This window comes from Mus musculus, chromosome 18, assembly GCF_000001635.26.
Source record: "Mus musculus strain C57BL/6J chromosome 18, GRCm38.p6 C57BL/6J".
In the NCBI taxonomy this organism is placed as follows: Eukaryota; Metazoa; Chordata; class Mammalia; order Rodentia; family Muridae; genus Mus; species Mus musculus.
This window is the reverse complement of record NC_000084.6, coordinates 71,531,612-71,555,334: the sequence shown is the minus strand read 5'-3', so window position 1 is coordinate 71,555,334 and position 23,723 is coordinate 71,531,612. Positions and strand designations below refer to the sequence as shown.

General features: G+C 35.4%; 1 protein-coding gene across 2 annotated transcripts in view; it reads left to right on the top strand.

Annotated features, from left to right (window-relative positions):
- The window catches only part of Dcc (deleted in colorectal carcinoma), a 1,097,616-nt gene that overhangs the window by 795,894 nt on the left and 277,999 nt on the right, over window positions 1-23,723 (top strand). For both annotated transcript variants that reach the window (XM_006525588.4, NM_007831.3), the window contains exons 10-12: window positions 6,184-6,332; window positions 7,894-8,032; window positions 13,041-13,090. In XM_006525588.4, the coding sequence (XP_006525651.1) occupies window positions 6,184-6,332; window positions 7,894-8,032; window positions 13,041-13,090 (338 nt within the window). The remainder of the gene's footprint in view (window positions 1-6,183; window positions 6,333-7,893; window positions 8,033-13,040; window positions 13,091-23,723) is intronic.

The window sequence follows — 23,723 nt, the reverse complement described above, 5'->3', positions numbered from 1 at the left end:
TAGATCATAAAATAAGTTAACTTATAAATCCTCGATTTTAATGAGTTACAATCTTGGAGGCTGAATAGGTGCCTCAGTGGTTAAGAGCACTGCCTGCTCTTCCAGAGGACCTGGATCTAATTCCTTCAACCACAAGGCAACTTACAATCTTCTCTGACTCCACTCTCAGTGGATCCAACGTCCTCTCTGGTTTCACTGGGCTCTATGCACACACATGGTTCACAGGCATGCAGACAAAGCATTTATAAAGAAAGTAAATAAATAACAGTTATTAAATGAAAATAATGTTTTATAATTCCAACACAGAGTCAGGATTATTCACCACAAATTTTGTTTCTTGGCAATGTTTTAAAAATTGAAATTTAATATAAATTACATGACTGTTGTAGAAATGTTAATAGTTGGATTTCATAGGGAAATTTTTGAGGTATCTTACTAACAACATATTACCATTTTGTCACACCCTTTAATCAATGTAATTTTTTAGACTACTTAACCTTAGTAAGACTCATTAGGGCTGCTCATATTAAATTATAATATAGATGCTTATATATAATGTATATATATTATCATAATCAAACATACCTGTATATTCATAGGTAACATGCAGGTTCTATGTTAGACATGTCATATATTATGTGTACTCTTATGTAGGTGTATCTGTACACTGTTTATGTGTGGTTAAATATACAATGACACCATCAAGTGTATCATTCATTAGCAGAAAAGAACCTATTAAAACTAAAAGCAAAATAAAGATAATAATTGTTTTCTTCAAGTGAAACCTTTAACACTCCTACAGTTTCTTACTAGAAACCTACCCCTCTTTATTTATTTATTTATTTATTGCTTCCTCCTTGCCAAATTACAATCGTATCGCCTAAATATGCCTAGTTCAATGAAGATTAATTATGGTGACAATTACATTGCTAGTAGATTTTCTGGTGTTTCATTCTCTATACACAGAGTAGAAGCAGATTTCAAAGAAATATTTCTAAAGATGTTAACTACAGGATTAAAAAATCAAGAGGCAATCAAAGCATGCACTTTATCATCAATTATTGTGAGTAGTTTCAGAAAGGAGTTACATAAAAAATGTTCTTTTGAAAATCATTGGCAGTAGACATTTCTGCTACAAGGTAGAGAACTTTGCATGTAAAATCCATTCAGATCACTCCAGAAGATTTCTTAGATTGCTTGTTATCATCCTTAAAACTCACCCCCAAATCACTTTTAAATTATTAAACAGATAAAGAGAGTCATCTTCAGATTTCCGTCCTGACTTGAGGGTATATGACTTATGCATCATTATTTGAATGACAACACATACAATGCCTTTTTAATTTTTTTTTCAGAATGAGGCATTTCTTTGGTTCTTCAAGAGTAATAGCTGTTAAATTGACAATTTAGGAACATTAGAACTCATTGTACTTTACAGTCATTTAAAAGAAAAAAAAAACTTTAAATATTCAGATGTTCAACTACATATTCGCTGACACTAACATTTGTCTTCATTTCAGATTTCCAGCTGAGAACCATCAGTGTAATGGCTGAAAGACATTAGCTCAGACAGTGTTCCCTAGGCTGGGGCATGCCTTTATCTTCCTTAACCATTTCCTTGAAACCTTTAGGTTCATATTCTTATTTGGGACCGATTTTTGAAAGTTCCAAGATTTTAGATAACACAGACTGAATAAAAAAAAAAGTTAGGCTATTGGTATTTAGAAAACCGTATTATGGCCAGATACTTTAAAAGATATGACAAAGAAAAGGAAAGGATACAAAAGATAACTGTATATATGTTATATGACTTCTTGTTCAAGAGTGTAACATTTAAAACACTATTGAGTATGACCAGATGAACCAAATGCTTTTAAAATTCTCGTACTTGAAAAAGTAAAAAGGAGCTACTGTAAAACCACATCAACTTCTTAACTACTAGTCTTTGATGAAAAGTTGAAGATAGGTCAGAAGGGATGGCTCAGCTCTTGAGAGAATCCACTGCTCTTGCAGAGAACACAGGATCAATACCCAGTGCCTGCATGGTTCTTCACAAACGGTCACTCCATGTGCCAGGAGCTTCAGCATTCTCTTCTGATGTCTAAGAACAGTAAATACACATGTGGTGCACATGCAGACATGAAAGCAAACACTCAGAAAATAAATAATAATAACGATGATTAATACATAAAGGTGGAGGATATCTCTAAGGTGAATCGATTATCATTTCCAATCCTAACATAATTAACAATCAGTAATTGTGATTGTATGAGAGGAAACCACTGATTTGTTTTTAGAATGAAAGCAACCTGGGATTTTTTTTTTAACACATTAGTTATTTCCATTCATAGACTCAGGAACCCAGAAGACAGAAACTCTGGACACACACCTTCAAATATTCATTTACAGTTTTTTAAAATGGTTTTAGAGCTTTATTGTAGACATACAGAGAGAAAGAGAGAAGGTAAAAGGAAAGAGAGGGGAATGCCATGGCTACGTGGAGAGACGGGGGAGGGGGAGGAGGGAAGAAGAGCTAGAAATGAGAGTAAGAAAGGTGAGAGCTTAAGAGAGTCATTTACAGTTTTGATAAAATGAATCTCCCATTAGAAAGCTCATAAATTACTTGATAACAAATGCAGATAATAAGGAATTAGGGAGGAGTACCATACTTCTCGATGGTCATCCTGCCATCTATAATCAATGTATTATAGTTCATTAAAACATGGCTTCCTGTCTCTCCTTTTTTTTTTAAATCTCTCCTATCTCTCTCCCTGTCTCAACCCCCTACTTCCTTCTCCCTCCCATCCTGTTCTCAGTATAATTTTAATGCATGTGGTTGACTTTAATGAAATATTTGACTGGTATGTCACTTGAAGTTTAATATACATCAAGGTCTTACTATGAAATGCTTTGTTATCCTATTATACATATAACCATATTTAATCACAAATTTCTGTTCCCAGTGTAAAGAGTAACATCTAATATATTTCATTTACTGCACTGTAACTATTTAACTCGTCCTTAGACACAGGTGTTACATAAAATTTCTACCATAATACAATATTAACATTTTAAAATGTAGTCGGTTAGATTGACATTGATTGATGAGTTACTTTCATAGATTATGCCTCTGTCCTAAAGTCGTTTCATTATTTGAAGAAATAGGTAACTTCAACTGAGATGGAAAGAAATTAGATGCAGCTTGCCACAAATTATTGTCCAAGGGGATCAGTATTAAACTCATCTTGGAAATGATGAACAGTTAAACCCATTAAGTTTCTTGAGTGACATACTAAAATGTAACGATAGGGAAGGCTGGAACTGTTAACTGTATTGATTTCACATATAATACTGGATTTTGAATATTTGTGAGTATTACTTTTTCTCTTCATTGTAGCTTATATGCACATGTCATGAATGTGATACCACATAAACTATGTTTGAACATATTTTCTAGAAAAGTACCTAATATAAGCATAATTGTTTTGCATTCATTCTCATGTATGTATAAATATACACCCATAACTAATAAGCGAGAACATATTATCCACATATATAACTAATACCACAATTAAAAACTAAAATACTACAAATTCTTACAATTTAATTTGTGGCAATACTATGAAAAATAAACACTTAAGACTCATCTGAATCCCTAGTGACACCAGGAGAGGAGCTACTTTAATCTCATTCAGACTATAGATTTTTTTTGTCTGTTCTCTCTGTAGCCCTGGCTGTTCTGGAACTCACTCTGTAGACCAGGCTGACCTTGAACTCAGAAATTCGCCTGCCTCTGCTTGCCAAGTGCTGGGATTAAAGGCGTGTGCCACCACTGCCCGGCCCAGAGTATAGAATTTTGATGAGAACTGTTCTTAATTGGTTTTAATTTTACTATATAAATATATAGCTATTTAAGGATCTAATGTTTTAATATATTAGAATATCTACGATATTCTTCCCATGTTATAAAACCTTCAGTTGTATTTTAAGGTATAGTAAGATATAAGATAATGTCTTAGCATTGAGACTTCACCCTAGCAAAGAAAATATTCTCCATTTTCAGGCAGCCAGTGAAAGAAGTACTTGAAACAAACACTCTGAATGGTCCTTGGCATTTCTGGTGTCTGTTATATCTGCTTGGAATTCTCCTAAAAGTCCATGCCCATGCCTTCTGTGAGTAGAGTCCAATGGCCATTAGCAATGTAGACAAATACAACTGATGAATAAATGAGCGTTGGCACTACCCATGGCAACTTGGTCCAAGTTAGAGTAGTAACAGCCTGGTGTTCCGTAATCAACAGCATTTAATAAGCATAAATATCAATTACAAAGCACAAGGGCTCACACATATTCCACATATTCCAACATTATGCTCATCATGATTCTAAAGACATCAGTGATCAGTGGTATTAAATAATCACCGGTATTGTCTAATCAGTAAGGACTACAGGACATAATATGCTTAGGCTATTCAGGAACGACAGAGTTGGTAATTCCACCAGTAATCTTATCCATGTGAAATAACATTATAAAACAATGCCTGTGTCGAAAGCTTTGTGCATAACCTGTTGACACAGTAGTTGCTTCAATTATTAGAAACTTTAGGTAGCGCTTTACATATTTTCACTGGAAATATAATGACACTAAGTAGCATCAGCTAAAACCAGCTGGAGGGGACATATCGCTTCATTCTCAGGGCTTATAAATGCCAGCTGCATATACCCCTACAGTGTATTTCTTTATGATGCCGGCTGGAAATAGCTATGAATTTGGCATATCTTATTCTCCAGTCCCCAAGCCTCAAGATTGTTTGGCTTCCCACAAAGTTGATGATTGTTTTCCATGAGTGATATGTGGGCGTGCACCTTGTTCCTTTCTTGTCCAGCCTCTGATCTGATGAGAAGGCTTCCCAGCGGTCAATATCAGATTCTCATGTGCTTCATTCAGGGTGAAGGAGTGATCCATAACTTCTCATGCCACAGTTAGAATCCCAGCATGAGGATAGAAGCCATTCTTAACACCTTTTGTTTCTCTGCGATGTTTCCACTTAAAGAGTCAGAGTCAAAGCAAGTTTGCTAAAAAAGAAACAAAAACCCAACAAAACAAAACAAAAAACAAAAACAACAATAACAACAAACATACTCACTAAAGCATTGAATGAGTTTGGGTTATATATTACCACCCCATTGTGAGACAACTGAAGAAAAACTAACTAAAATCAGTTCCTCTTCTATTCTAATGCATACATGTCAGTTTCCCAGGTTCCTAGATTTATTTTGCCCTGGGAAACCAAGACAGAGAGCCATCAACATCTGTCTCAAAATATTAAGTATTACATATTCAGCACATTTCTTAGCCAAATCACAAATTAATTGTAGTGTTTGTCTCTAGTCTTTTACTTTCTTCATTTGAGGAATAACAGATTGTAACTCAGAAAGGAACCCTCTTGAAATATTTCCATTTATTCCAAACACTAGATGCAAAATCAGATATTGGCTTTTACTTACAGAGAAATGTGAAAATTTGTGACTCTTCAAACAACTGAACAGAAGGGTTTTGATTATAGATAATTGTTCTTTGCTATCTAATTTCATTAGTAAGCAAATTACTTATCTTTGATTAAGAAATGGTTATGAGAGAAAATGGAAAAGTTAAACTGAAAATAAAATCGTTTATAAAATGTTAAAGGTACCAGAATCTGCTACAAGACAAATCACTGACCTTAAGGTAATGAGATAAATTATGCATAAGTGTGTTGTTTATTTGATCAAACAAATCATAATATTAAAATAATAAGTATTGTATTGCAATTTTTTCCTTTTGGCAGCTATTAGCGATATATGTGCAAAAGCCTACTAGCAGAATTGAAACATTTCTATGTTAAAAGTTTAGATTGAGAATCTTACTTCTTTCTGTCGTTATCCTAATCATTTATACTCTGGCCAGTCTCCTTAGATATAAAATGAAATAAGTGAATCAATTTCTATACTCTATTCCTTGAGACAAAATTGTTTATAGAAGTTTTATTATTTTACTTTCATGTTATATACTAACATTGTTATTTCTTGTTATCCTAGAAATAGTGCAGATTAATTTTTTTTGTTCCTTGAACTATACAGAGTAAATATTTATTTGTTTAGAGAGAGCAAGTATCTTATCTGTATCAATTTCTTTTGCATACAGTGCAAGTTCCAGGGCCAGTAGAAAACCTGCATGCTGTATCTACCTCACCTACCTCAATTCTTATTACATGGGAACCCCCTGCCTATGCAAATGGCCCAGTCCAAGGTTACAGATTGTTCTGCACTGAGGTGTCTACAGGAAAAGAACAGGTGGGTAAGAAATGAGCCTCATGCTATCTATCTCCAGCATGACTCTAGAGCCAAAGACAAAGGTTGCTCACCAGATTCTGATATAACTCCTCATTTAGCATTTCTATCGAGTAACTGATTGTTTCCAAGTACTTGTTCCTGGAAATTCTAAACCATTTCATTGTATTGTGCTGGTGATGTAAAGAACAATGGGGTGAAGTTCATTGGGAGAATCTGGTTCAAGTGTTGACTTTAGTAGCTCAGACCAAGATGGATAACCATATCCTGTGCCCAGAGATATTTCTTATCACGACTCAGTCTGAGAATGATCTGTTTGTATTTAGCGGCATTATTCAAGCTGCCCTTTCCACTCTCAGATAGATGTAGATGTTTTATAGTGTTCTGTCTTCTCTCCACCCTTACACTGTGACCATCTATTTCCTGGAACTACTCTCAGAAGCATATACTCCCCAATCACACTGGATTTTTATATTTTATCTATTGATTTAATATAAATCTAAAAAGAGACATATGAGTTTTTCAAGAAGAATAGCAGTAAATAACTCTTCAAATAAATAAGTAAAATGTAATAGTGACATTTGACCATTAATGTATATAGAATATGCATGACTATTGAGATACTTACTCCCAAATTATTACATTTTTAAAAGAGAGAGAGAGAAAGAGAGAGAGAGAGAGAGAGAGAGAGAGAGAGAGAGAGAGAGTTAAAACTAAAGTACATGTTACCAAGCATAGAATGATTTTTTGTATTTCCATATAAAATGTCTGATCAGGATTTGTCTTTTGAAACAAATATGCCAGAAATTTAAGTAGAAATATTAAAGATCTACTTCTTAGTTATTTTTTAAGACAGTATTGCATGAATTGCTTTTATGTAATTAGTAATTCTGCTCTTTTTTCTTGGCTGTTCCCATCTAACTTTTAACTCTTCCTTTTAACCGTTTTCCCATCCAATTTTATACAAGTCTTTCTGTAGGTCGCTTCAATAAACTTAGGAGCTATATTGCCCAATGTTGATAATGATAATCTGGGTATCATAATGTAAAACTAAATGACAGCAAGTACTGGTTCTGATTTTTTCAATGACCGTCACTTTTACTACCTTCTCTCTGTAGTTTCAATCTACACCCCAGCATTTTAGGGACATAAAGCTAGCAGCAAATTGTCTGAGAGTTTCAGTATCTGTGGATATATTTCTTCATGCATGTTACAATCTGTGATTTCTTGACAAATTATTTAATTTGGGTCACTTCTATTAGTCAGGGTTTTGATGTGGGTGGAATAATCCATACTACCCAGTGCTCTGGGTGGTTTAAACAAATTGAAACTTAATGACTATAAAAACCACACGATGATGTTTTAACATGGAGTCTGCAGAGTAGTTTAGACTTTAGTGGGGGAGTGTCTGACTCAAAAAAGGTTTTACAGCAATTCATTAAAGGGCTGAAGTGTGCTTCTATGAATGAGTGTCTAACGTTCAATTCACTGATTGCACAGAATGGCTGCCATTTCTGCTTTAATGTGCTTCCTTAATAACTATTCTGGCATTTTATGTCTCCAGAATATAGAGGTTGATGGACTATCTTATAAACTGGAAGGCCTGAAAAAATTCACGGAATATACTCTTCGATTCCTAGCTTATAATCGTTATGGGCCAGGAGTATCTACTGATGATATAACAGTTGTTACACTTTCAGACGGTAAGTGAGGAACAGTGAAATTTTACTCATATATCTGTTGAGAAATGAAAAAAAATGTTGCATATGTTATTGATTATGTTGTAAGGGTTTTTTGAAATAATATTCTTTTCAATAGTATATCACAAATAAAAAAACATAGGCAACTTATTCACACTACTGTACTCAAGTTTAAATTTATGATTCAGTTGCATATATTCAGTCAGGATGGATTAAAAGATAATCCCCAAACCAGGGCTACTGTGTAAGAGTTCAAATTATTCTTGTGCATGTATTTGTTCATTTCTATACATTTTACAAGGTAAGCACATTTATTAGTGTGTGGAATAATATAGATGGTATGTTTCTTTCATTTATCATATTTAAAAGACACAAATGATTAAAAGTATAAATGATGGACTATACAGTTTAATTAGCAAATATGCCCAAAGGATTTTTGTTAAGTAAACATGCACTTGAAATATTAGAAGTGAGTTTGAAGATGCACACCTTCATGTTCTCTTGTCTAACAAATGAAGATTAGACATATTTTTCAAAGGAAGTAAAAGGAGGAAGAATTCATAATGAAGATAATGGATTTAACTGAACAGTGTTAGGGGAAGCTGGTTACCAAAAGAATAAATGATAATGAAAACCTGGGAACTTTAATAAATGTTACAGGCGAGTGTATGGTTTGGAATGGGACTATGGAGATTCAGGCAGGTGCATTGCAGAGATGTCCCCATGAATACTAAAAAGACTAAAGCCAGCTTGAGGCAGCATAGCTTCCCTGTTAGTATGTTTAGTTTTATAAATTATTGATATTTTGATTAAAACTGCCTTCAATTTCTGATTCTTGACCTAACAGTCTTTAATCTGGGAACGTATTGACGTGGCTAGCTTACAGAATGTCAATGGCAAGAAGAAAGACATGGATGTTTTGAAGGATATTCCAAAGAGAACACAGGCTAATGCTCATTTGCAATTTCACTTAGAAGGGTATTTTAATGTTAGGCCACTTCAGTATTAATTTTAATGTAATTCTTCTAGCCAACTGTCTGATTCTGTTATTCAAGACAGAGCAGAATATGCACTGGCTGAATAAATTACTTTATAGCTTATAATTATAAAAATAAAAGAAAAACAAATGAAAATGAGTATTTTACATAATTTATGTAGATTTCATTCACACTCTGAACTGTAATACTGCAGTGTTATTCTTCCACTTTGATTTTAAATGTCATAAGTGAGAAAGATAGATTGTTACTCATTAGTCCAAGAATTATCTTCTGGAAATGCAGCAGTGCCTAGAAAATTGTCTGTCATTGATGAAGAAACTCTGTGACTATCACCTCAAGTAAATGTAGTTTTTGGAAAATTACTAAATTTTCTTTATTCGATGCATTTGATAAGAGAAATGAGGGATTGTGGGATACTCCTGTCGCAACCTTTACCTTCCGATAAAACATGTGCTGTTGGCTTTTGCCTTGGCAGTACTGAGTTCCCTTCTGTCAGCTTGAACTCATGCTTTCTTCTCTGCTATCTTCTGAGGCCAAACTCTAGAAACCAATACAACCAAGCAACCAACCAACCAACAAACAAACAAACAAACAAAAAAGGCAGCGTTTTGTGATAAATGCCTCAAATTAGTATGTTTGTAAAGAGTATACATTAAACTTCATGAGTAAGTTTCGTCGATGAGTATGTGAACATGGCTGCACGTATTTCTCAGAAATAAATTCAAATACCTGATTTAATGCCTTAGGCAGTATGGAATGGGATCTACCCTCATCTTAATACGTTTAAAGCAGTCTGCTCTACCATACTGAGAAAACTCTCTGACATCTTCTCATCAGCTTAATGATGCACTGTCAGTGAGTTCTTCACATTTTGAAGATAAACATTTCCTCCCTCTGTACAACCATGAAAGATAAAATTAGGCATGGGAGTGTGTGTTGTGCTCACGTCCATTCAGCATCAAATCCTGTCTATTATTGGTTGGTAACTGCCATACTGAAGAATAACTCTCTACTTGGCCTGCAACCAGAACAACCAGTATGTTGTCTGTGGAAAGTAAGAGAGTTTTCTATTGGAGAAAATTAACAAATAAATCAACACTACGAAAATAAAGATTTTTGAGAGTTTTGTTATATTATCAGCATTTAATAAAAATAATTTTGATGCTTCTAACATTGTCATTGTCTTACATATTGATTTCCTCAGTTTGTTTTTGGTGTATTAGAAATTGGAAGTTAGTGACTATTAAAAAAAATAGTGGTCTGTGAACATGTCACATCACTTACAGACACAGACCCCTAACCAAATAAAGAAATCTCACAGACTTTGTCCTTCCTCCAATATTCAGTCATTAGCATTTGTTACAGATTCAAATTATAACTGAGACAGTTTGCTTTAAAAAGAAAATATGTTGTAAAATGTTTGTGATATTATGTGAGATAAAGGGTATACTCTAAGTTTCACCAAGGGTAAAAGTTGAAATTGTACTTGGGCCATAAATAAGTTAGTTATGCTCTAACAGTGACTGTTAACTTAAAAAGTCAACATTATTAACACTGGAAGAAGTTAAGACACACATAATCCACTTTACAGAAACTCTAGGTATGCAGGCCCAACAAAGCATGCTTTACTCCCCCTCTGTCCGAAACCAGTGAAGTTCAAGGCCAAATTTAAATGATTTAGTAATGATGTTTAGATGGTTTCCAAGATGACAATAAATTAAGTGCTTTAACAGAGTTTGTAGTATTCTGAGGAAGACTTGGCATACTCTACATAGAATTTATATTGGAGTGAGGATAAAATTTAGTTATACATACTGATTGGTGAATGTAGCTTTAAGCCTTCCTATACGTCCTCAGGGGCAGAGAAACTTTAACAAGGACCAGATAAACTTTGAATGGAATGAAAGTTGTTTAGCTTGAAACATTAAAAAAAATAGATAGATAGATAGATAGATAGATAGATAGATAGATAGATAGATAGATAGATAAGAGTGCAAAGTTTGGGAAGCCAGTTAGCAGTATTAGAACAGGCCTGTTCCACTCTGCTGAGTAAATGTTACATTGTTACCAGCAAGTAAAAGGAAGATGAATAACCTATAGAAAGTATCAGAGAAGGTTCAAACAATAGGAAACTCCTACTTTCCCAGGCATGCTTGACTAAGTGCCCTTAGAAGTAGAGTGTTTCTAAGCTTCTGCCTAAGTGACAGCTCAGAGATGTTGAAACAATCAGTTAGGAAGAAAGATAACTGCAGATCATGGTCTATGTTGGCCACATGAAATGATTTACTCTATTTGGGAGGTTATATTTTTTATGATTTTTGAAATTGATTGGTAAGTTTCTTTTAGACATTTTTACCTGGTACAAGTATTTACATGAAAAATGGGGTAAAAGAAAAAATAAAATAACTTATTAATACATCATAACATTTCTGCTAATTAACTTACTATTTCAACTCATGCTTCTTGGATTTACACATAAGCTTAACAGTATCCTTCACATTGATGATTAAAATTAAAATTTAGAAAACATTTGGACATGTGAACACTATATTCCGTACTTCATTAAAAGTCATAATATTAACTAAAACGGCTGAGGTGTTCCCTAGCTTATGGAATGATATTAAAGAATAATTAGTGATTTAATTAACACATGACTCTGAAATTTTATCACAGAATATATTGGCTGCAACCTTTATCAAACTCTAATAGGTTCAAATCAAAACAAAAATTTTCAATTTCCATCATGTTCATAAAATTCCAGGAACCAATCCTGAAGTAGGTCTTCCTTTCTCCTCTACTCACTGATTCCATGAGTATTAATCAGTTGTCAATTTGAGAAATATGGAAATTAGTCAGGAACATAACGTGTCCTGAAGGTGAAAATTTTCTAGACAAAAACCAGGATAGGACATACCTAAATTCAAGTCAAAATACTAGTGCCCTATTGAAAAAAAAAACAAACAAGCAAGCAAGCAAAAACAAAAATCTACAAACACCATTCAATTTATATTAAAAAGTATTTACTTGTGCAGAATGGCACAGGGACTTGTTAAAATGCATGAGTAGCCCGGTCTTGTCACATTCACAGATGTGTCACAAGTAAAAATAAGAACAATTCATTTAATAAACATTGACACTATGAAGTCATTGAATACTCTTCCTGGTGCTATGAAGGGCAGGGAGCTTTGTTTATTTGCAGTTCAACTCTGAGAACTAGAACATCTCAGGATGCATAGCGGCTAGGCAGTCAATGGTTGCCTTCAAATTTCTCCCATGGCTGGAGACATACTCTTTGAATTTAGTAAATATTCATTACAACTCCCAAAAGGGAGCTGTGTATGTCCCTTCTGACATAAATATTTTTAAAAAATTAAAATAATTTAACAAAATAATTTAATATGCAAAAATAATGAAGTTGCCAGAAAATTCTGAATAAAAATTAAAACAGGTCTTTTATTAATAGAATCTATGGGCTAAACTCTATTGGGGAACCTGCTAGCTTCTACATTATACAAGTTTAATTATAAACAGATTAACAAACTAAAGCAATTTCCTCCCTTTTACTCTGTAGGAGATAATAATGATTGCATTATAGGAATTGAGCAACCCAGGTGTCTATTTCTGATATATTCCACCATAAAACAATGCAGATCCAGAAAAATCACAGCACAATATCATTGGAAAATCTCCCCTGTTTTCATAGGTTCTACCAGGAGGGTCATCACAGAGCTGGGATTATATGGTATTATTTGCTAACCTACCTGGTGCTCTTTTTAAAAATAATTTTGGGGACTCAGTAGATGGTTAACTAACTCAACTAGCCCACGAGACAAAAATAAGTGTTTATTTCTCTTCTCTCTAAGAATATTGAAAAGGGCCACCTACTTGCATCAACTTACCGAATTTTCATTATACAATTTGAAAAAGATAGACTTTCTCTTTGCATCAGTGGGCTGGAGTTTCTTTGGCAAGGCTTTGGTAGTAACTGTCATACCTTATTTCATTCCTTTCAGTGCCAAGTGCTCCACCTCAGAACATCTCACTGGAAGTGGTTAACTCAAGGGTAAGTCAGCCAATGGATATTGTTTTATTCCCTATTATGGACATATTCTGTTTACCATACTGCCAACTAAGTACAGGTATGCTCTGGAACAAGGGATTTTCTTTGACTAGAGATACATAAATAGAAATAAAGAACTTTTTTTTTCTGGAAGCATATATGATTTTATTGGTATTAGAGTGCTTGATCACCATTCTAACAGGACACAAGGTTATGTTTCTTATCTATATCTACTAATAGAGACATAAATCTAGTATTCCATTGCACTATTTTAATTCAGAAAAAAGCTAAGGCAATATTCAGTTCAGTAATCTTTTTTTTTCAATTTAATCTTTTAATTGAAATTGTATACAATTTATTCTGATTGTTGCTTTCCTTCCCAGAATTTCTCCCATAACCTCCCCTCCTCCCCACCTCCACAACTATCCTACTCATGCCTTCTCTACCTCTCCTTAGAAAAGAAAGATGCAAATAAAAAACTCAAACAAACCAGAATTAAATGGGTAAATAATACAGTGAAAAAGACATAACACAGAGAAAGACACAGACACACACACACACATAAACCAAACCTGCAAAAAACAAAATTAAAAGCTATAGTATCCAAGCAAAAGAAGTGAGGGAAAAAAAAGATATCCAACAAAACAATATGAGACAAAAATATCTATAATAACATATTTTTTTTATTCCTGTAGCATGAGCTACAAATATTGTTTACACACCCAGTAAGAGTTCTGCGGAAGAAACTTTTTTTTCTTGACAAGCAGTTGTCTATTGGAGATAGCTTCTTACTTGGCATCAAGACCTTATGTTTACTTTCCAGTCTCAGAATTGGATCCATTTTAAATTTGGACCTATCCAGACCCCATACAAGATGCCACAGTCTCTGTGAGTTTGTATGTGTGTCAGTCCTCTTAGATCTGAAAGACACTATCTCCTACAAGCTCTTTACCTCCTGAATAGCTCTTTGAATCTTGAAGGGAGGGATTTGATGAATGATCTCGCAGCCTCTGTGTGTTGTCTAGTTGTAAGTCTCTGTATTATTTCCTTTCTCCTAACAGAGAACGCTTCTCTGATAATATCTGAGTGAATGACTAATCTATATGTGAATGACTGACCTTTTAGTATCAGAAGGTCCTTAGAAGCCATTTTGTTGCTATGTTCTTTTATCAGGATAATAGTATTTGAGTTTCTTCTACATCCATGACCTATCTAGTCTCAGATTCTTGGACACCTGAGTAATGAGGATCAGAAATGGGTTTCATATCATAGAGTGGGCCTTAAGTCCAATCATGAAATGGTTAGTTGTTTCACATTTGTGTCACTACTGCAGCAGTGTCTCCTTCAAGTAGGTCACAATTTTAGATAAAAGGGTTTAGATCAGAATGAGCATTTATCTTTTTTCTATGTTAATGAAGCAGAGTACCTACCAGCATCATGGAAACTATATACTATAGGTCATGGATGTAGAAGAAACTCAAATACTATAAACTATATACTAATAATAGTAATTAGATAAAACAATATATATATATTTTAGAACGCAATAGCTTTGACAGTACCATAGTCTGAGTTATTATACTGTTCCATAGGACCCTTTTTGTCCACTCAATTGTATGTAACTTAGCCTAGGCACTGGAAGTTATCACTTGGGGCTTTTTTCCCTACCTTATTTGATGATTTCATTTAAATTTCTTTCATATATGTATTTATTTTTGGAAGTTTCTAACAGTACTAGTTTATTATATGATGCCTCAAATAACCTTCAGTGTTAACTGTTCTTTCACATATTCTCTCTTGTAACTCTCTCTTCTCTCCTCTTCTTCATGCAATCCTCGTATTCCCAGCTCCCCATTTCTCTCTAATTATATTTCTATTTCTCCCTTTTTGAGTGACCCTTCACTCTCTTTTAGTCCTGTATTTTATTCCTAATTTCTGTGGTAATTCAGACTAACTAACAAAGGTTTACAGCTCATATCCACATATAAGAGAATAACACTATATTTGTTATTTTGGGTCTGGGTTAATCTCTCTTAGGATATTTATTTTCTTAGTTTAATCTATTTCCCTGAGAACTTTATGATTTTCTTAAGAGCTAAATAATAATCCCATTGTGTAAGTGCACCAAATTTTCCTTATCCATTTGTCTATTGATGAATATCTTGGCTGTTTCCAATTTCTGGATATTATGAATATGGCAGCAAGGAACATGGCTGAGTAAGTGACTCTCTAGTAGAATGTAGCATCTTTGGGTATAAGTCCAAGAGTTTTATAGCTGGTTCCAATGTATTCCCAGCTTCCCAAGGAATCCCCGTACTGATTTCTATAGTCACTGCAAAAGTTTACACTTCCACTAGTAATGGATGAGTGTTCTTCTTACCCCACACACTTGTTAGTATGAGCAAAATGGTTTTGAAGAACTTCTTAGATGAAATGTATATTTATGTACTTTAAACCTTCCTGATTCTGTCTCCTATTTTTAACCTTCTTCCACACACTCTCACAAATTCACAATCTCTTCTTTAATTATTTCTCTCTGCGTGAATACATATATGTTCATATATCCAAGATTAACCACTAGAGATCAAATATCATGTGCAAGAATTGGTTCATTTCCACAGATCAATGTGCAATTCAACCTTTCAGCACAACGCTAAGAATTATATAATAATGAGCAGAAAGATTTTAACAGCTACACAGCCAGGACTTATTTTGCTAGATAGTGTCCCCTAGGCACAACAAAGGAAATGTACACATGAAATTTCAACAGTTATGGTTGCCAGACCAAGACCAATATTATGACAATTATTGATGTTACATTGTATTCAGGAGAAACTGCACATGGTGCCACACTAGATGAAAAACTAAAAGTTGCCAATTAATGGGGAATCCAGGAGTTTTTATAAAGTTCCCACAGTTATCCTTATGATGTCTATTATAAATTTCAGTGCTTTTCAGTCATGTTTTGCCAGTGTGAACTTCTGATTCATGCACATGGAACTTAGCAAAGACTTGATAGAATCCTCTCATTATTCATATATCATACACCATATATATTTTTGAGGACTACTTTTACATTAAGATTTGATACGAAGGAGAGGTGTCTGTCTGGCCCGGGATGGCTTTGCAGGAGCATACGCGGGAGCAATCTTCCTTCCCAGATCCGGCCAAGACTAATCTGCACAGGTGAGAGTGGACTACAGAAGCTAACAGCTTCTGGGTCAGGCAGGGGCCACAGAGCTTCTAAGGCAGGCCCCATTTCGGGCTCCAGACATCCGGGCACCTTCTCTGCCAGAGGAGAGGTGTCCACCCCGCCTAGGAGGACTTTGCAGGAGCATCTACAGGAGCCATCTTCCTTCCCAGATCCCTCCAAGACTAGTCTGCTCAGGTGAGAGTGTGGACTACAGAAGCTAACAGCTTCTGGGACAGGCCCTGTTTCGGGTCTTCATCTTCTGCCAGGAGGCAAACCCGAACAACAGATATCTGTGCACCTTCTCTGCGAGAGGAGAGCTTGCCTGCAGAGAATGCTCTAACCATTTTAACTCAGGAGAGAGCTAGTCTCCCGGGTCTGCTGGTAGAGGCTAACAGAATCACTAAAGGAACAAGCTCTAACCAGAGACAACTATAACAACTGACTCCAGAGATTACCAGATGGCGAAAGGCAAACATAAGAATCTTACTAAAAGAAACCAAGAACACTCACCATCATCAGAACCCAGCACTCCCACCTCAGCCAGTCCTGGGTACCCCAACACACCCGAAAAGTTAGACCCAAATTTAAAGGCATATCTCATGATGATGGTAGAGTACATCAAGAAGGACTTTAATAACTCACTTAAAGAAATACAGAACACTGCTAAAGAGTTACAAGTCCTTAAAGAAAAAGAGGAAAACACACCAAACAGGTGATGGAAATGAACAAAACCATAGTAGACCTAAAAAGGGAAGTGGACACAATAAAGAAAACCCAAAGTGAGGCAAAGCTGGAAATAGAAAACCTAGGAAAGAAATCTGGAACCATAGATGTGAGCATCAGCAACAGAATACAAGAGACAGAAAAGAGAAGCTCAGATGCAGAAGATTCCATAGAGAACATCAGCACAACAATCAAAGACAATGCAAAATGCAAAAAGATCCTAACTCAAAACATCCAGGAAATCCAGGACACAATGAGAAAACCAAACCTAAGCATAATAGGATAATAGGAGTAGATGAGAATGAAGATTTTTCAAATTAAAGGGCCAGCAAATATCTTCAACAAAATTATAGAAGAAAACTTCCCAAACTTAAAGAAAGAGATGCCCATGAACATACAAGAAGCCTTCAGAACTCCAAATAGACTGGACCAGAAAAGAAATTCCTCCCAACACATAATAATCAGAACAACAAATGCACTAAATAAAGATAGAATATTAAAAGCAGTAAGGGGAAAAGGTCAAGTACATATAAAGGCAGGCCTATCAGAATTACACCATATTTTTCACCAGAGACTATGAAAGCCAGAAGATCATGGACAGATGTTATACACACACTAAGAGAACACAAATGCCAGCCCAGACTACTATACCCAGCCAAACTTTCAATTACCATAGATGGAGAAACCAAAGTATTCCACGACAAAACCAAAATCATACATTATCTTTCCACGAATTCAGCCCTTCAAAGGATAATTAAAAAAAAAACAAAAACAAACAAACAAACAAAAAAACAAAACAAAAAATACAAGGACGGAAACCATGTCCTAGAAAAAGCAAGAAAGTAATCCTTCAACAAACCTAAAAAAAGACAGCCACAAGAACAGAATGTCAACTTTAACAACAAATTAATATGAAGCAACAATTATTTTTCCTTAATATCTCTTAATATCAATGGACTCAACTCCCCAATAAAAAGACATAGACTCACAGACTGGCTACACAAACAGGATCCAACATTCTGCTGTTTACAAGAAACCCATCTCAGGGAAAGAGACAGACACTACCTCAGAATGAAAGGCTGGAAAACAATTTTCCAAGCAAATGGTCTGAAGGAACAAGCTGGAGTAGCCATTCTAATATCTAATAAAATTGACTTCCAACCCAAAGTCATCAAAAAAGACAAGGAGGGGCACTTCATAGTCATCAAAGGTAAAATCTTCCAAGATAAACTCTCAATTCTGAATATCTATGCTCCAAATACAAGGGCAGCCACATTCATTAAAGAAACTTTAGTAAAGCTCAAAGCATACATTACACCTCACACAATACTAGTGGGAGACTTCAACACACCACTTTCATCAATGGACAGATCATGGAAACAGAAACTAAACAGGGACACAGTGAAACTAACAGAAGTTATGAAACAAATGAATTTAATAGATATCTACAGAACATTTTATCCTAAAACAAAAGGATATACCTTCTTCTCAGCACCTCATGGTACTTTCTCCAAAATTGACCATAAAATTGGTCACAAAACAGTCCTCAACATATACAAAAATATTGAAATTGTTCCAGGCATCCTATCAGATCACCATGGACTAAGGCTGATCTTCAATAACAACATAAATAATAGAAAGTCAACATTCACATGGAAACTGAACAACATTCTTCTCAATGATACCTTGGTCAAGGAAGGAATAAAGAAAGAAATTAAGGACTTTTTGGAGTTTAATGAAAATGAAGCCAGAACATATTCAAACTTATGGAACACAGTGAAAGCATTTCTAAGAGGAAAACTCATAGCTCTGAGTGCCTCCAAAAAGAAACTAGAGAGAGACCGCACACTAGCAGCTTGACAACACACCTAAAAGCTCTAGTACAAAAGGAAGCATATTCACCCAAGAGGAGTAGACAGCAGGAAACAATCAAACTCAGGGGTGAAATTAACCAATTGGAAACAAGAAGAACTTATTCAAAGAATCAACCAAACGAGGAGCTAGTTCTTTGAGAAAATCAACAAGATAGATAAACCCTTAGCCAGACTCACTAAAGGGCAATGGGATAGCATCCTAATTAACAAAATCAGAAATGAAAAGGGAGACATAACAACAGATCTTGAAGAAATCCAAATCACCATCAGATCCTTCTACGAAAGACTATACTCAACAAAATTGGAGAACCTGGATGAAATGGACGAATTTCTAGACAAATACCAGGTACCAAAGTTAAATCAGGATCAGGTTAATGATCTAAATAGTCCTATGTCTCCTAAAGAATTAGAAGCAGTCATTAATAATCTCCCAACCAAAGAAAGCCCAGGACCAGATGGGTTTAGTGCAGAGTTCTATCAGACCTTCAAAGAAGATCTAATTCCAGTTCTTCACAAACTATTCCACAAAATGGAAGCAGAATGTATTCTACTCAACTCATTCTATGTAGCCACAATTACTCTGTTACCTAAACCACAGAAAGACCCAACAAAGATAGAGAACTTCAGACCAATTTCCCTTATGAATATCGATGCAAAAATCCTCAATAAAGTTCTTGCTAACTGAATCCAAAAACACATCAAAACAATCATCCATCCTGACCAAGTAAGTTTCATTCCAGTGATGCAGGGATGGTTTAATATATGGAAATCCATCAACCTTATCCATTATATAAACAAACTCAAAGACAAAAACCACATGATCATCTCAGAGAAAGCATTTGACAAAATCCAACAAATTCATGATAAAAGCCTTGGAAAGATCAGGAATTCAAGGCCTATACCTAAACATAATAAAAGCAATCTAAAGCAAACAAGTAGTCAACAACAAAGTAAATGGTGAGAAACTGGAAGCAATCCCACTAAAATCAGGGACTAGACAAGTCTTCCCATTTTCTCCCTACCTATTCAACATTGTACTTGAAGTCCTAGCCAGAGCAATTCGAGAACAAAAGGAGATCAAGGGGATACAAATTGGAAAGGAAGAAGTCAAAATATCATTTTTTTTGCAGATGATATAATAGTATATATGTGACCCTAAAAATTCCACCAGAGAACTCCTAAACATGATAAACAGCTTCAGTGAAGTAGCTGGATATAAAATTAACTCAAACAAATCAATGGCCTTTCTCTACACAAAGGATAAACAGGCAGAGAAAGAAATTAGGGAAACAACAGCATTCTCAATAGTCACAAATAATATAAAATACCTTGGCATGACTCTAAGGAAGTGAAAGATCTGTATGATAAGAACTTTAAGTCTCTAAAGAAAGAAATTAAATAAGATCTCAGAAGATGGAAAGATCTCCCATGCTCATGGATTGGCAGGATCAATATAGTAAAAATGGCTATCTTGCCAAATGCAATCTACAGATTCAATGCAATCCCCATCAAAATTCTTCAATGAATTGGAAAAGGCAATCTCCAAATTCATCTGCCATAACATAAAACCTAGGATAGCAAAAACTCTTCTCAAGGATAAAAGAACCTCTGGTGGAATCACCATACCTGACCTAAAGCTGTACTTCAGAGCAATTGCGATAAATAAAACTGCATGGTACTGGTATAGCGACAGACAAGTAGACCAATGGAATAGAATTGAAGACCCAGAAATGAACCCACACACCTATGGTCAATTGATCTTTGACAAGGGAGCTAAAACCTTCCAGTGGAAAAAAAGACAGCATTTTCAACAAATGGTGCTGGCACAACTGGCAGTTATCATGTAGAAGAATGTGAATTGATCCATGCCTATCTCCTTGCACTAAGGTCAAATCTAAGTGGATTAAGGAGCTCCACATAAAACCAGAGACACTGAAACTTATAGAGGAGAAAGTGGGGAAAAGCCTCGAAGATATGGGCACTGGGGGAAAATTCCTGAATAGAACAGCAATGGATTGTGCTGTAAGATCGAGAATCAACAAATGGGACCTCATAAAATTGCAAAGCTTCTGTAAGGCAAAAGACACCATCAATAAGACAAAAAGGGCACCAACAGATTGGGAAAGGATCTTTACCTATCCTAAATCAGATAGGGGACTAACATCCAATATATATAAAGAACTCAAGAAGGTGGACTCCAGAAAATCAAATAACCCCATTAAAAATGGGGCTCAGAGCTAAACAAAGAATTCTCACCTGAGGAATACCAAATGGCTGAGAAGCACCTGAAAAAATGTCCAGCATCCTTAATAATCAGGGAAATGCAAATCAAAACAACCCTGAGATTCCACCTCACACCAGTCAGTCAGAATGGCTAAGATCAAAAATTCAGGTGACAGCAGATGCTGGAGAGGATATGGAAAAAAGGGGAACACTCATCCATTGTTGGTGGGGTTGCAAGCTTGTACAACCACTCTGGAAATCAATCTGGCAGTTCCTCAGAAAATTGGACATAGTACTACCGGAGTATCCAGCAATACCTCTTCTGGGCATATATCCAGAAGATGTTCCAACCAGTAAGAAGGACACATGCTCCACTATGTTCATAGCAGCCTTATTTATAATAGCCATAAGCTGGAAAGAACCCAGATGCCCCTCAACAGAGGAATGGATACAGGAAATGTGGTACATTTACACAATGGAGTACTACTCAGCTATTAAAAAGAATAAATTTATGAAATTCCTAGGCAAATGGATGGACCTGGAGGGCATCATCCTGAGTGACGTAACTCAATCACAAAAGAACTCATATGATATGTATTCACTGATAATATCAGTGGATATTAGCCTAGAAACTTAGAATACCCAAGATACAAGATACAATTTGCAAAACACATGAAGCTCGGGAAGAACGAAGACCAAGGCATGGATACTTTGCCCTGTCTTGGAATTGGGAGTAAGGCACCCATGGAAGGAGCTACAGAGACAGATTTTGGAGCTGAGATGAAAGGATGGACCATCTAGAGGCTGCCATATGTGGAGATCCATCCCATAATCAGCCTCCAAACGCTGACACCATTGCATACACTAGCAAGATTTTGCTGAAAGGACCCTGATATAGCTGTCTCATGTGAGACTATGCCGGGCCTAGCAAACACAGAAGTGGATGCTCACAGTCAGCTATTGGATGGATCACAGGGCCCCAAATGGAGGAGCTGGAGGAAGTACCCAGGAAGCTGGGGGGATCTGCAACCCTATAGGTGGAACAACAATATTAACTACCCAGTACCCCCCAGAGCTCGTGTCTCTAGCTGCATATGTATCAGAAGTTGGCCTGGTCGGCCATCAGTGGAAAGAGAGGCCCATTGGTCGTGCAAACTTTATATGCCTCAGTACAAGGGAACGCCAGGGCCAAGAGGTAGGAGTGGGTGGGTGGGGGACTGGGTGTGGGAGGGTGTGGGGGACTTTTGGGATAGCATTGGAAATGTAAATGAAATAAATACCCAATAATAAAAAAACAAAAAGAAAACCAAGAAAATACCCAGAAGGTAAATATATCAAATTAAAATTTCTTCCTATGGGGGGGACAAAGATTTGATACATTTTGGGTCTTTTCAAATTCATTGCAACCGTTGCTATTTAGTATATATATATATATATATATATATATATATATATATATATATATACAGAGTATTTTGACAAAGAGATTAAATATATAACAGAACCATTTCCATTAGAGTTTTGACTTCATTCTCTTATCACATGTAATTTAAACTTCATCATACATATTTTTAATGTTCCCATTTCAGGTTAGCTCTGCAGTCAGAGCTTGCTTTAGCCTTTCCATGAGGTTTAATGAGATTTCCTTCAAGTCATTCATTTTTGAAAAGAGGGAGCTTTAATAATAGGCTTAAATTAAATGAACCTAGGTCTAGTGATAAGGTCTCTGATTTTAATTTAGCTCATGGAAGTTGCCCTTATAGTTGGAATGGTTGATTAGTCAGAGAACATGAATAGGTTCAATCCTGCCAGTAGGTGAAGGCACTATGTGATTTGATTTTAGAGATTGTAAAATGTTCACATATAAAAATATTCACTGGTATAGGTTTAAATATGTTTAAACTATATAAATGCAATTATTTTAATGTGAGATAACACACTGATAAGACTAATTGGATTCAACATTATTTATCACACTTAATGAGCAATAAACAGTGGAAGTCACTAAAGTACAGCCTGTATTTTGTGCCTGGAAATGTGCTTAACAATTCAGCTATAATTTCATTTATGTGTTATAATTCTGTAAGTGCTGCTCATAAAATGAATTACAGTAATATTAACTCTGAGCTTTTAAGAAACGCAATAAAACACCATTATTTCCTAGGGTTTATTTATATTTCATGAACTATAATCGAATAGTAAACAATTTAAAATTTCACCTTGAGAGTGGTACATTCTTTGAAAAAATTAGGCACACCAACATGATAGTGAATGTGTTTAAGGACATAGAAAGAGATGACACAGGAGCTAAGAGCAGTCGAGAGGCAGCTAGCTTAGTGGAAGCTCAAAGTAATACAATGCTAGCAAATCTAGCTCCTAGTGAAAATGCTTTGAAGACAAAATTTGACACAAATTATACAGTGAGATTGGTCATCTACAAAGAGAAAGTGTGGGAAAAAGAGGAAATATTGCCTTACATTAGCTAGTAGTACAATAGGTTAACCCTTCCATGTGCAGATGATAGATATAGGTAAGTATTGGCAATTAAAAACTGCCATGGGAAGGAGATACAAATAGACATAATGCTGAGAGCTGAGAGACAGAACAGAATGAATGTTGGTTT